We start from the raw sequence: 14,136 nt of genomic DNA, 5'->3' as shown, positions 1-14,136 counted from the left end.
TATATATACTGTACTTATTTTAAATAACCCTTAATACAAATAAAATGGTACAACATTTTTTTATGGATGTAAAACATGGAGCAAGCCCCAGAAAATCGTGTCTCCTACTATTAGAGTCGGCACCCAGCTTCCCACCAATTAAAATTTACTTGCCTTATGTCTCACTCCCACAGGAACATGTGCTTTTATTTTAGATGGCAGATGGCTCTTTGATTAGTCAGATGAGAGGTTGATAATAGTCTCAAATCACTCACTGAGTGTCCAAGGAGAACTTTAGCCCTGGTAAGAGCGCTTTTGTGTCTACAGCACATTTTGGAAATCTGATCCAATTCTTTTATAAATCTTTTTGGGGTAAAATTACATCACAAATGTATATTGTTAATTTTTTTTTTTTTTTTTTTTTGGCTACTAGGAGCAGTTTTGGGCTCCACCAAATTTGGTGAAATATGCTGTATACCGAAATGCAACAGACCAGATCAGCTTGGGCAACTTCTTGTAAAGAGTTATTGTAAATGAGATCCTTTAAAGGCTTCATACAGATCCCAAATCTCTCTCACCTGAGGGCCAAATGTGTTTCAGAATCCAGAATTTAAAAAAATTGTAAAAGCATCATGACTTCCCTGGTGGCGCAATAGTAAGAATCTACCTGCCAACGCAGGCGACACGGGTTCAATCCCTGGTCTGGGAAGATCCCACAGTCTGCAGAGCAACTAAGCCCACGTGCTGCAACTACTAAGCCTGCATGCTACAATACCGAAATCTGCGCATCTAGAGCCCGTGCTCCGCAACAAGAGAAGCCACTGCAATGAGAAGCCCACACAACACAAGGAAGAGTAGCCCCCACTCGCCACAAATAGAGAAAGCCCACGCACAGCAACAAAGACCCAATGCAGCCAAAAAAATATATATATATTAAAAAAAATGTTTAGCACCTAGTAATAAAATCTATTAATATTTTTGTGGCAAAATATATGAATAATTACATTAAATAAATAGCCTTACATATGTTAAATCATTGAATTTGTGCCTAATATATGAAAACTTTTTCAGTTTTCAGAGTTCTTGGGATTGTAGAACTGTGGATAAGAGATTGTGGACCCATAACATGAAGACTCAAGATTTTCTTCTATTCACACATACAGATACTTTACATCTTGGAGACTGACTTTTTCTTAGTCTTTTGGACTCACTTTTTTTATCCTTAGATTCTACTTTTTTATTTACAAGTGAATACATCTCTAAATTTTTATTTATTAGAAGATGATGATCTCAAGGAATGAAGGCCAGCTGCTATGAGGATAACAGATGATATGACATCACTGATATAAGAAAAGGTCAAAACAATATTCTAGTAAAGGATATGCTTTGGGATTTTTTTTTCTAAGTTCTGGTACCAATTACTGTTGGATTTGGTGAGTATCTATAGGAGTGATGACAGCTTTTCGTATGTTATTTATTAAACAATTTATTTTTTAAAAAATTCTAAAAAAGCAGAAAGCTACCTCCATGAGCCATGTGAGATTTTGAATATTCAAATCAAAATGTCTGTATAAAATATCATTTGCAATATTATCAGAAGGCTACAAAAAATGTCAGACCAGGACAGGAGGCAGCAGGTAGAGGATTAAGCCGTGAGCAGAACAGCTGAATAGTCATTAAGGAGAGCTTGTTATAGACCTGGAACATTAGCATGGAGATTTCATGAAGGAAGTTCTGGGTGGCGGACAATTTTCAGATGAACAGATACAGAATTTTAAAAGAACTCAACAAGAATACATGATCTTATAATAATACCTGGCAGTTTTGGTAGAAACTAATTTCTTTGTTCCAACTAAAACCAGCATACATGATTTGTAATAGCAGTTACATTGATATTGACATTCTTGTCCTCAAATGTATTAAAAAACAAATCTATGAACCTCATGGAATCCTCCTGAGAACCACCTGTATTAGTGTCAGTTCATAATATCTCATTTTTAGAGGTTGCAACACCAGAAATGTTGTATGGTATTGTAAAGACTATAAACCCTCAAATGGTCTCCTGAAGACTGTTTTGAAACTGATTGTCTCATTTTGATTGGATTATTGTCAGTTTCAGAATACGGGAAATTGCCAAAGGGGCCCTAGACTCAGCTGATTCTGCATTCCTTACCTATGGCCTCTGTTTCCCAATTGACAACATCTACACGGAGGCAGACCTTATAAAAAGTCTTCTGATGACTGGAGGCGGAGAGAAGACACATCTCCATGGAACCCTGGCATCCCTGCTGCGCCTTCCCAGTGAAGGCTTCCACCTCAAGACAACACTGAAATGAGCAGATAGTAAAATAAATATATGTCTCACATGAATTCCCTTGAAAATATTTGCATTTCTAGAACAATTAAAATGCTTTTACAAAATCCAAAAAGTTTCATAAAAGCATTTGATTTTGAATTAAATATTTCACTTCTCTAAACGCTGTCCAGGTCAAACTCTAATTTCCTTTACAAATGTATCTACATGCATACAGTAAAGGTCATTACGTTGGCTATTCCAAGCCTAGTGAAATGTGCTTGTCCCTTAAGGAAAGATCCAAGTCATGCTGGCTTGGTAGAGGAGCCTCTTCAAAGTCCCTCTTCCAAACCTGAAGGACTACTTGCAGGTCCGAGGAGGGCATTCTGCTTTTTTAATCCTTTGAGGGTCCAGCCATCCCTGAGGTCTTAGTTTTCAGAATAGTCTGAGTCTAAAGCAGTTTCACATACAGTTAAGTTTCCTTGCTCAATAGCACAAGAAGTTGCCAACCTCACTGCAAAGACAGCCGAAGGATCGGAAATGGTTATTCTCTCTGACTTAACAACTGAGTGGTCAGAGTACTTAGATGTCAATTGATCCATTTTTCCAGCCTCTCTCCACTTCTTGAGAGCTTCAGTCCTCTCCTTTGCAGGCAGTCTGTCAAAGTGTTTTGCTCTCAGAATTGGAGATGGAAACAGGGATCCCTGAAGAACTCGGTATATAAACCTAGTTACAAAAAGCATCAGAGAATTACATTCATCTCAAATGCATTATGGGACACAAAAAATACTCACCAATTAGAAGAAGTAAAAGGGTCTGGTGGCCCCTATTGTGGTAAAGGGGGAGAGTAAGTGAATTATAAAATGGAGATAATAACAATATTAAATTAATATCTGTAAAGCACTGAGAAAATAGTGAGTTCCTGATTGTCAAGTAAATAAAAAATAAAATGTTGAAAAGTAGAAATACCAATAGTGCTACAGGCTTAATGTTAAGTTAAATGAAATAATATATATAAAGCAGGCAAAGCATTGGCACACAGTAAGTATTTTTTAAAATGCTAGCTATTAGTTTCCTATGGCTATTGTAACCAATTACCACAAACTTGGCCCTTTCAGTCCAAGCTGATAGTATTTATGCTGCTATAGCATTCTCAAAAACCTTGTAAGTCTCCAGTGTATATTACAGGTATTTATGCTATTAGATAAGAGAGTCCTCCACAGATCTTTCCTGTATATCCCATCTCCTTCCTTGGTGACTGCTGAGATGGTTGAGAGGATGGTTGAGGCATACACCTAATCTCTTCAGCGCTAGCAAAGGCTGTCCAGCCACACTCTTGGCCTTCTCTCTAGAGCATACTCCCAACAGCCAGTCTCCTAATTTTAGTAAATTTGAAATCTGAATAGGTTGAGAATTTTCTAAATCTAATTCCTTTGGACTTAATAGTACTTCCCTCAGTCTCTTTTCTCTCACATTTTTCTATAAGCAGCAAGTAGAAACCAAACCAAATCTTCAAAATTTTGCTTAGAAAACTCCTCAGCTAAATATCCAAGTTGATCACTTACAAATTTTGCTTTCTACATAACAGCAGAACACAATTAAGCTATGTGTTTTGACACTGTATTGCAAAGATCCCCTTTCCTCCAATTTCCAATAACATGTTTCTCATTTCCTTCTGAGACCTCACCTGCAGTGCCTTTAATGTTCATATTTCTAGCAACATCCTATTTATGACAACTTATGTATTTTCTGAGATGATATGACTGTCTCTGCCCATGCTTCCTACTTTCTTCGGAATTTTCACCAGCAGGCACTTTAATGTCCATACTTCTGTTGACAGTCTGTTTAAGGGAGCCTAGTATGTTTCTTTAATGTGCCTCAAAATTCTTCCAGGCTCTGCCCATCATCTAATTTCAAAACCTATTTCACATTTTTAGGTATGTGTTACAACCGCACCCACCTTCCTGATACCAAAGTCCTTATTAAGTTTCCTATGGCTGCTGTAACAAATTACATAAATGTGCTGGCTTAGAACCACAAAACCTTATTCTATCACAGTTCTGAAAGCCAAAAATTCTGAAATCAGTTTCAGTGAAACAAAATCAAGGTGTTGGAAAGGCCATGCTCCCTCTGGAGACTCCAGGGGAGAACTCATTCCTTAACTCTTCTGGTTTCCAGTGGCTGTGGACATTCCTTGGTTTGTGACCAAGAGATCTCTGCTACCATGATCAAAGTGCTTTCTCCTCCTCTGTGTCAAATGTACCCCTGCCTCTCTCTTATAAGGACACTTGTGAGGGCATTTAGAGCCCAGTCAGATAATCTCCACCTTGCAAGATCCTTAACTTAATCACACCTGCAATTTCCTTGTTTTTGCTATGTAAGTAAATATATAGAGAGCCACACACACACATACATACACACATACATACATACATACATACATAAAGCATTCTTCTGGTTCCAGGCATTAGGACATGGATGTATTTTAGAGGGTCATTTTTTTCAGATTACCACAATAACATTAGATAAAATTACATTGTTAATGCTCTTGAAGAAAATATTCAGGCTATAACTTTAAAGTAACTTTCTTCATAAATTCTGCAAGTTCATTTTGTCGGTTTTTAATCTGAAAGCTGGTAATAACAGTGAGCACTACAGAAGCATCTCAGTTTACCAGTGATATTGTTAAGTATACAACTGTAACCACCACAGAATGACTCCAGTGGGTTTTTCTTACGCATTTCTAGAGGGGAGGTCTATCAGCCACAAAGGGTTGGTGTCCATCGTGCCTTATGATGGGGTTATAGACTGGGGTCGGCAAACTTTTGTCCAATGGACCAGATGCTAATATCTCAGGCTTTATGAGCCAAATAGTCTCTGTTGGAACTATTCAACTTTGCTGTTGCAGTGCAAAAGCAGCCATAGACAATATTTAAATTAGTATGTCTATGTTCCAATAAAAGTTTACGAAAACAGGCAGTGGGTCAGATTTGGCATGTGAGCCAATTTGTCAACCCTGTCAGGGAATAATATGAAATCACCATTTGATGTTCATATCATGTTTAAAAAGGTAGAACAGCTATTTGCTATAGTGTTTTCAGCTAAACAGATTTTATAAAACTATAAAGGGGAAGAGCTCTAAAGAGTTCAAGAATTCTGTAGATTAAAAACCCATGCATACTTCTTAGCCATTTCCATCTCATACAATATGAGAAATCAAGTTAAACTAAAATGGGAAAGTAACTGAAGTCAGAGAAGGAAGGTAAGTTATCAGTGTTTATAGATTATAGTAGAGACTACTACATGTCCCTCAGTACCCATTCTTCTTTTCAGAATCTCCCAGATTTTAGCCACTCAGTCTACATACCTAGCTTCTAGTTAATGGCATATAAGCAATGATGTGTACTACATCTGGGGCATGACAATACAAAAAATAAAAAAGAGGAAAGCTGGAAAGCTGCATGCCCTCTGTCTTCTCTTTCTCCCTCCTGCAGGCAGAGATGCAGGGACCCAGGACCTGGATGTGCTAGTGATGAGTCATCTTCAGTCATGCAGATGAGGGCAATGCCCTAGGGAGAGAGCAGAAGAAAAAGAGCAAAGGAAAGGATCTAGGTCCTCAGATAACTCTCTGAAGCAAACCTGCCCTGTCCCTGTGGACTATCAACCAGACTAGAATCTTCCTTGAGAGAGAAATAAATCTTTTCATTTGTTTAAGCCGCTTTTGTTCCCTAGCAAGAGTTAAAACCAAGATTTTAACTAGTACACAGACTGACTTTTCCACTGCTAAACAGGATGGTCTATCATCTATTCTTAGTAGTTGCTTGAAGAATTCTAAGCCTATGATTTCACTTTCTCTCTTGATGATAAAACAAATACCATACCTGGGCAGTAGAGCAACACAGGTTGTGAGAACACAAACTAAGTAGAACACTGGATCCAGCATGTGCTCCTGCATAATCCAGTAGGGGTTGGATGGTGGGTTGCAAGTTACACACACGGCTCCAAAAGCCAAGGCAAAGAAAAAATAAGACAAGATGCTTCCAACGATGACCAACATGTGGATCCAAGTCTGCAAGACAAGAGCAGCAGGGGAAATGAACACACACTGATAGTTTTGCAGCCTGGCAAAATCTGCTCTGTTGAAGAGACATCATGTCTAAGCAGTGGGTGAATGGGGTCACAAACCTTAGTGAACAGAACACAAAATATTGAAGCGAGAAGGCAAGAGCATCTTTGGTGAATAGCTCGTATCACTATTTAAGTGGTATAAAACTAAGTCAAGTACCAAAAAGTAACGGGGATGACTGGTTTATTTAGCATTGTCCATGCTCCATGAGGTGTTAGGATTTTCTCCTTATTTTTCCACATAGTCACTTACTGGTCTCTTTCTTCTTTAAGATAATACCTTAATCCAGTGAACCTCAAACTTTATCCATTTAAGTAGGTGGTAGACATTACTCTTGCTCACCAACATTCTCATTCCCTTCCTCTAATAAGCATTTGGGAGAATTGCACTTCCCCACCCCCTTGAAATTAAGCATGGCCACTTGTTTTGCTTTAACCAATGAAATGTGAATGGAAGGGATGTGCAAAACTTTCCGGTTAGAAGCATGGAAGAGCTGGTGTACCATCTTCCATACTGTCTCTTTTCCTTCCACGTTTGACCAAGAAGTTCATCTTGCCGATAATTCCAGGCGGTACAGCTATGAGACACAGCTTGGGTCACTGAGCCACCCCTCAGAGGACAACTGCTCTAGGGCTGTCTGGAACCTTAGTAACTTTACATGAGCAAGAAATTAATCTCTGTGTATCACACTATAATCTATCCACCTTCATGTCTACATAGAGCTTGCATTATTTAGTTTCTTAATATTTTTCTGTAAACTGGCTATTTTATTAAGTAACTTTACTTAGAAAGAAAAGCAGATCACTACCTTAAATGTAATGTTAGCATTACCTGTCATAATAGTGTAGAGTCTGGGGTCTGATCTATCTTTCTTACAAAGTGAAATTAGCAAGAATTATTGTGGTAAAACATAATGGCCCCAAAGAGACTTCATCTTTGACATAATCTGGAGTATGAAAGAGAATCACCTTCACGTTATGTAGTAGTGTTATTTAATACAGTGCACAGTCCCACCTAAAATCGTTGTGTGTACCGTGCTGGTATATATTACTCTTCGGGGGGAAGACTGCTTTTATTAATCATTTTTACTTTCTAGGGCTATAATTCTCAAACGAGATCCAATTTTCTCTATTTCCTCTTAACCTTGCAAAGTATTTTCCCAAGGCAGATATCTTCACAAGAGTCACAAAGATTGCTCATATTTTGCAAACATGCACAAAATGCTCAGAGAATGTTGGCTCAATCCTCGATTAAGATCCTTATGCCTCCAAAACAATGATTTTTCTCTTTCTCCAGTGTTCTTCCTTCCTCCTGAGCCCTATTTTTTTTTTTCCTTAAGAAGTGCTCTTGGCAAGCGAGATGTGATGTGATGGAGTTGACCCATTTAAATAAATGGATGCAGTTGAAGTCAAGGGACGCTGGGTAAAAACTGGCAGGGAGGTAGGAGAGGTAAAAAAAGAGATGGTGAGCAAGACTGAAGGAAAGCAATTCACATCCTCAGAATGACTGACTCTTACTGACAACAGACCTTCGGGGGCCATGAGCTTTAGCCTCCTGTGGTGTGAGAAACAATTCTTTAATGATGCATCCCTTATGGAGTCGTCACTGTTCTTGGCACCTAGCTTTCACTCTCCTTCATGTAGTGCAGACACCCACCATTACGGGCAGTCCTGGCAAAATATTTCTCCTCTCACCAAAGCCGAGGACTGGAGCTAAGGAAACAGAATTCTGTCACCAGGGACTGAACCTAGAGCACAGTGAATGAGGCAAGAGCAGGGAGAAGATGACTGGAGCCAATTCAGACCAGAGTACCAGCCCGACAAGCCTATCCATTAGTCTCTGTTCCCTGGATCTCTGGAGCCACTCTGGATCCTCAGGATTTTTGTGTTTGTTTTACCATGATTCTTCAATATGTTTTTACTGTTTTGTTTGTTTTTTGGGTTTTTTTTTTTTATAAATTTATATATTGGCTGTGTTGGGTCTTTGTTGCTGCTCGCGGGCTTTCTCTAGTTGCAGTGAGTGGGGGCTACTCATTGCTGTAGCTTCTCTTGTTGTGGCGCATGGGCTTCAGTAGTTGTTGCACATGGGCTCAATAGTTGTGGCTCACGGGCTCTAGAGCAGAGGCTCAATAGTTGTGGCACATGGGGTTAGCTGCTGTGCGGCATGTGGGATCTTCCTGGAGCAGGGATCGAACCTGTGTCCCCTGCATTGGCAGGCGGATTCTTAACCACTGTGCCACCTAGGAAGCCCCACCCTATTTTTTTTAAGTTCTTTATTGGAATATGATTGCTTTACACTTGTCAGTTTTTGCTGTACAACAAAGTAAATCAGCTGTATTTATACATATATCTCCGTATCCCCTCCCTCCCGCAACGCCCTCCCACCCTCCCTATCCCAGCCCTCTAAGTCATCACCTATCATTGAGTTGATCTCCCTGTGTTATGCAGCAGCTTCCCACTAGCTATCTGTTTTACAGTTGGTAGTGTATATATGTCAGTACTACTCTCTCACTTCATCCCAGCTTCCCCTTTCCCACCCCCACCTCCCGCCCCTTGTCCTCAAGTCCATTCTCTACATCTGCATCTTTATTATTGCTCTGTCACTGGGCTCATCAGTACCATTTTTTTAGATTCCATACATATGAGTTAGCATACGGTACTTGTTTTTCTCTTTCTGGCTTACTTCGCTCTGTATGACAAACTCTAGGTCCATCCACCTCACTACAAATAACTCAATTTCATTCCTTCTTATGGCTGAGTAATATTCCACTGTATATATGTGCCACATCTTCTTTATCCATTCATCTGTTGATGGGCATTTAGATTGCTTCCATGTCCTGGCTGTCGTAAATAGTGCTGCAATGCACATGGTGGTACGTGTTTCTTTTTGGATTATGGTTTTCTCTGGGTATATGCCCAGGAGTGGGATTAGTGGATCATATGGTAGTTCTATTTTTAGTTTTTTAAGGAACCTCCATACTGTTTTCCATAGTGGCTGCACCAATTTACATCCACAAACAGTGCAGGAGAGTTCCCTTTTCTCCACACCCATTCCAACATTTATTGTTTCTAGATTTTTTGATGATGGCCATTCTAACTGGTGTGAGGTGATACCTCATTGTGGCTTTGACTTGCATATCTCTAATGATTAGTGATGTTGAGCATCTTTTCATGTGTTTGTTGGCCATCTGCATGTCTTCTTTGGAGAAATGTCTATTTAGGTCTTCTGCCCATTTGTGGATTGGGTTATTTGCTTTTTTGGTATTAAGCTGCATGAGCTGCTTGTATATTTTGGAGATTAACCCTTTGTCAGTTGCTTCATTGGCAAATATTTTCTCCCATTCTGAGGGGTGTCTTCTTATCTTGTTTATGGTTTCTTTTTTGTGCAAAAGTATTTAAGTTTCATTAGGTCCCATTTGTTTATTCTTGATTTTATTTCCATGATTCTAGGAGGTGGGTAAAAAAGGATCTTGCTTTGATTTATGTCACAGAGTGTTCTGCCTATGTTTTCCTCTAAGAGTTTTATAGTGTCTGGTCTTACATTTAGGTCTTTAATCCATCCAAATTGGAAAAGAAGAAGTAAAACTGTCACTTTTTGCAGATGACATGATATTATACATAGAAAATCCTAAAGATGCTACTAGAAAACCACTAACACTAATCGATGAATTTAGTAAAGTAGCAGGATATAAAATTAATGCACAGAAATCTCTTGCATTCCTATACACTAACAACGAAAGAGCAGAAAGAGAAATTAAGGAAACACTCCCATATGCCATTGCAACAAAAAAGAAGAAAATACCTAGGAATAAATCTGCCTAAAGAGGCAAAAGACCTACATGTAGAAAACTATAAGACACTGATGAAAGAAATCAAAGATGATACAAACAGATGGAGGGACATACCACGTTCTTGGATTGGAAGAATCAGCATTGTGAAAATGACTATACTACCCAAAGCAATTTACAGATTCAACGCAATCCCTACCAAATTAACAACGGCATTTTTCACAGAACTAGAACAAGAAATTTTACGATTTGTATGGAAACGCAAAAGACCCCAAATAGCCAAAACAATCTTGAGAAGGAAAGACGGAGTTGGTGGAATCAGGCTCCCTGACTTCAAACTATACTACAAGGCTACAGTGATCAAGACAGTATGGTATTGGCACAAAAACAGAAATATAGATCAATGGAACAGAATAGAGTGCAGAGATAAACCCACACACATATGGGTACCTTATCTTTGACAAAGGAGGCAAGAATATACAATGGAAAAAAGACAGCCTCTTCAATAAGCAGTGCTGGGAAAATTGGACAGCTATATGCCAAAGAATGAAATTAGAACACTTCCTAACACCATACACAAAAATATATTTTTAATAACTTCTCTATTTGCGCGGGTTAGTCAGAAGAGATTGCTGTTGCTCATAAATATTGAACCCAAACTGACAACATGTTAGAGCCTCTGGAACACTAATTGATGTCAGAACTTAAGACACTTCCTTAGGCAGTCGCAAAAGTACCTACATAATTGTTTAAAAATGAAATTAAATAGATACTCAACCCCAAATATTTTAGTTCTAGAATTCCCTTTACTCTTCCCATCTAGTATTTGCAGTTATTAACCCTTTACAACATTTTAGCCTTGTAAGGTTTGGTTACAGCAGGTTATAAGCAAAGCAAGTGATGTCAAAAATATTCAGCCCTACTTAAGAAATTATAATCTCAATATATAACTCTGTATAACATTTAAAACTATAACCTCATTCAGCTATTTCCTGTTTGAAATGCATCACCACCAAGATGTCACATATACCCCAAACACTGGTTAGTCATTTAAGCACTCATTTATTCATCCAAATATTTTGTGAGCACAAACTCTGTGCCAGTCTTGTCCTAGATACTGGTATACAGTGGTGAGAACACTGTCCTCAAAGAGATTATAGTCCAATGTAGAAAAGAAACACGAATAGTATAATCATATAATTAAATGAAGAATTATAAGTTATTATTAGGACTGTGAATAAAAACAAGAGGATGGTACGAAAACACGGATGGTTAGGGAAGGCCTCTTGGGAGAAGCAGCATTTTTGCTGAAACCTAAAATAATATTTGAGCTGGATAAAGTGCAGGGATCCGAAAGTGGACTAGGAATGCTCCCATCAGAAGATATGGTCAATGCTAAGGCCCTGATGTGGTAACGAGCTCACTGTATCTGAGAAACTGAAGGAGGGACAGTGTGGTGCCAGCCCATGAATAAGTGGAAGTGAGGTTGGAGAGAGAAGAGGAGGCATCACTGCATGAAGCCTATTAGGCTCTCTAAGGGCTTTTACATTTTATTCCAGGCACAATGGGAAGCCACGGAAGGGTTTTACCCAAAGGAGAGCAAAAAGGTATGATTTGTATTTCAAAAGGATGCTTCTGGTTGTTCTGTAGAGAAGGGCCAGAGGAGTCAAGAGTAGAGGTGGGAAGATGAAGGAGGCTGTAGCAATGGTTCAGGAAGAGATGACAGTGGCTTTGATGACAGCAGAGACAAAGAAGTGAGTGAGCTGTATAAATAATCACATAAATTCTCCAGGCACGGGTGGGATGTTCTTCATCCTCAGAGAAGGGTTTAAAGTAAAGCTCTCTTTATCTGAATCCTCCATACTAGCTTTGCTGCAGAGCTACCCTGCAATCATTCTGATGAAAAGACTTAACTTTATCATTAAGTTGGCAACTAAGTTCAAAAAGACCTAAATGAAATGAATGGTAAAAATTCTGGAGGGAGAAAAAGATACATTTTTTGTATTATGAGAAAAGCATCAAATCATCACTTACAAAAGTCACTATACCTGGGTTATGGCATTACACCTGTTTTCATTTTAGTTGAAAGGCATCAACTTGGTCTCAAAGAATGCTGTCCATAGAAGCATAATTGTTTCTCCAGCCTGACTCACCTCTCCAGGAACCAACCACACCATGGATACCACCAAGAGGGCCAGGCAGGTGTCCTCTACTCTCCCTGGCTACACATCAACCTTAGCATGACAGCACTCAACAGATCAACAAGAGTGGCCATGAATCACCCTTATTCCTTGGAGTCATTACTCTTTCATTACCACTTGTCTTCTAGGCATGAAGACAATTCCCCCAACGATTAGTTTCAGGATACTTCAGAGGCAGGAAAACTACTCACCAAACTCTTGCTTTCAATGACCAGATGGAGAAGAATGATGAACAGAGCAGCTGTGTTCAGGGGGTTTCCAAATGTAAAGATGTCAATGTCGGAGCCCTGGTAGGTCTACAAAGAGCGGACAAAAGTTGGTGAACTTGGAGAGTTGTACACACCCAGTGGTGTAACTGTCATCACTTTATTCCATGGCCCAAGTGAGGACTGAGTCCCTTTCTTCAGTGTTCCTAATAACTGGTCATTTAGAATAAACTTGAATGTTTTTAGAAAAAGAGACTGACTCTCTCCCAGACAGGCCATCTAACTTTGAACTTTTCAGTTGGAATTCCTCTTTACTCTGAATCATAATTCATCTCCCTTGATCCTTTTACTCATACTTGCAACTCTTTGAGGTATCGAGAAATATCAAATACGTTCCACTTAACAGAGCTGCAAATCTTTGAAGCAGGTACTATAGTTAACCTGAGTTTACACCTCAGTTAAATAAATATCTACCCCTCTCATTATGCGTATGCCTTCAAGTCCTTAAAGTAGTCCTCACATAACACAATTTTCTGACCTATTACAATTCTAGTCATTCTCTTCCAAGTGTACTTCAGATTGCCTTATCTAGATTCCTCTGCAAATGCAGCATACCTAGAATATTCTAGCTGGGTGAATTCAAGTAATTTTATTTGAATAAAGAACGAAAATTAACTTAGAGACTATTACCTTTTCCCTTTTTATTACTGAACTTTTGTTAACCATCTGCGATCAAATTAGTGTCTTCTTCTGGGGGGTGGGGGTGTGTGTGTGAATGGGCAACTATATCATGCTGCTTTGTGCTTGGTGTTGGCCTAAATTTTTAAATTAATTTTACACATTCTTTGCCTAGTCACATTTCTTCCATTCTTTACCTGTATAACAGCTTCTTTTTTTAGTTTTGGGGAGACTACTTTAACACTCTGCATGTCATCCTGGTAGAATTAGCCCAGCACTCACTAATAATAGCTTTTATATTCTGACTTTGCCTCTCTGATTTTGACTCATCTAATTATAAGCCAGGCTTTCAACTTTAAAGTCACTGATGAAAATTGTCAAACAGTACAGGACTAAAAAGAGGCCCAAGAGGACTCAACTAAGCACTGCTCTCCAAATTTAACCCATTACCTAACATATCTGGGAGGAGCATTATAACTTGGTCAGTAAATAATCAACTTTATTACGTGAGCAATCTACCCTAATATACCTATTCTACATGCTGATACCGGTGACAGAGTACAAAGAAGCACCGCTGAGTCATTAACAACAAATCCTTTGAGTGAACAAAGACTCACACAGTAAGGCACAAAGAAGCAGACGAGGCTTTGATAAAAGGCATCCAACAAGGTGATCCAGAAGGTGAGGGGTAAGTATGCCTGAAAATGAAACAGATATTGGGGAGGGAGTAAGATTAGTAAGAGTCAAAGCAAAATCAAGGAACAACACAAGCCAGTGCTTATCTTTGCTTCTCTGAGGGAAAACTCTCTTCCTTCATCCTCTCACTCACAAAACAGGCGGGATTCATAAGTAGTAGTGGAAGAATG

General features: G+C 39.0%; 1 protein-coding gene across 3 annotated transcripts in view; it reads right to left on the bottom strand.

Moving 5' to 3' along the window:
• Positions 1-375: 375 nt before the first annotated feature.
• Positions 376-14,136, bottom strand: part of ATP10D (ATPase phospholipid transporting 10D (putative)) — a 109,766-nt gene continuing 96,005 nt past the window's right edge. For 2 of the 3 annotated variants that reach the window (XM_057725826.1, XM_057725827.1), the window contains 4 exons: positions 13,888-13,968; positions 12,578-12,682; positions 6,154-6,341; positions 376-2,998 (listed from right to left, as the gene is read on the bottom strand). In XM_057725826.1, the coding sequence (XP_057581809.1) occupies positions 2,701-2,998; positions 6,154-6,341; positions 12,578-12,682; positions 13,888-13,968 (672 nt within the window). In that variant the 3' untranslated portion in view covers positions 376-2,700. Of the gene's footprint in view, positions 2,999-5,639; positions 5,842-6,153; positions 6,342-12,577; positions 12,683-13,887; positions 13,969-14,136 lie in introns of all 3 variants that reach the window. The other variant, XR_009052511.1, reaches the window with a different exon arrangement.

The sequence above is a fragment of the Hippopotamus amphibius genome, chromosome 3 (assembly GCF_030028045.1).
Source record: "Hippopotamus amphibius kiboko isolate mHipAmp2 chromosome 3, mHipAmp2.hap2, whole genome shotgun sequence".
In the NCBI taxonomy this organism is placed as follows: Eukaryota; Metazoa; Chordata; class Mammalia; order Artiodactyla; family Hippopotamidae; genus Hippopotamus; species Hippopotamus amphibius.
Note: the sequence above shows the minus strand (reverse complement) of the source record. Positions and strands in the feature narration are given on the sequence as shown.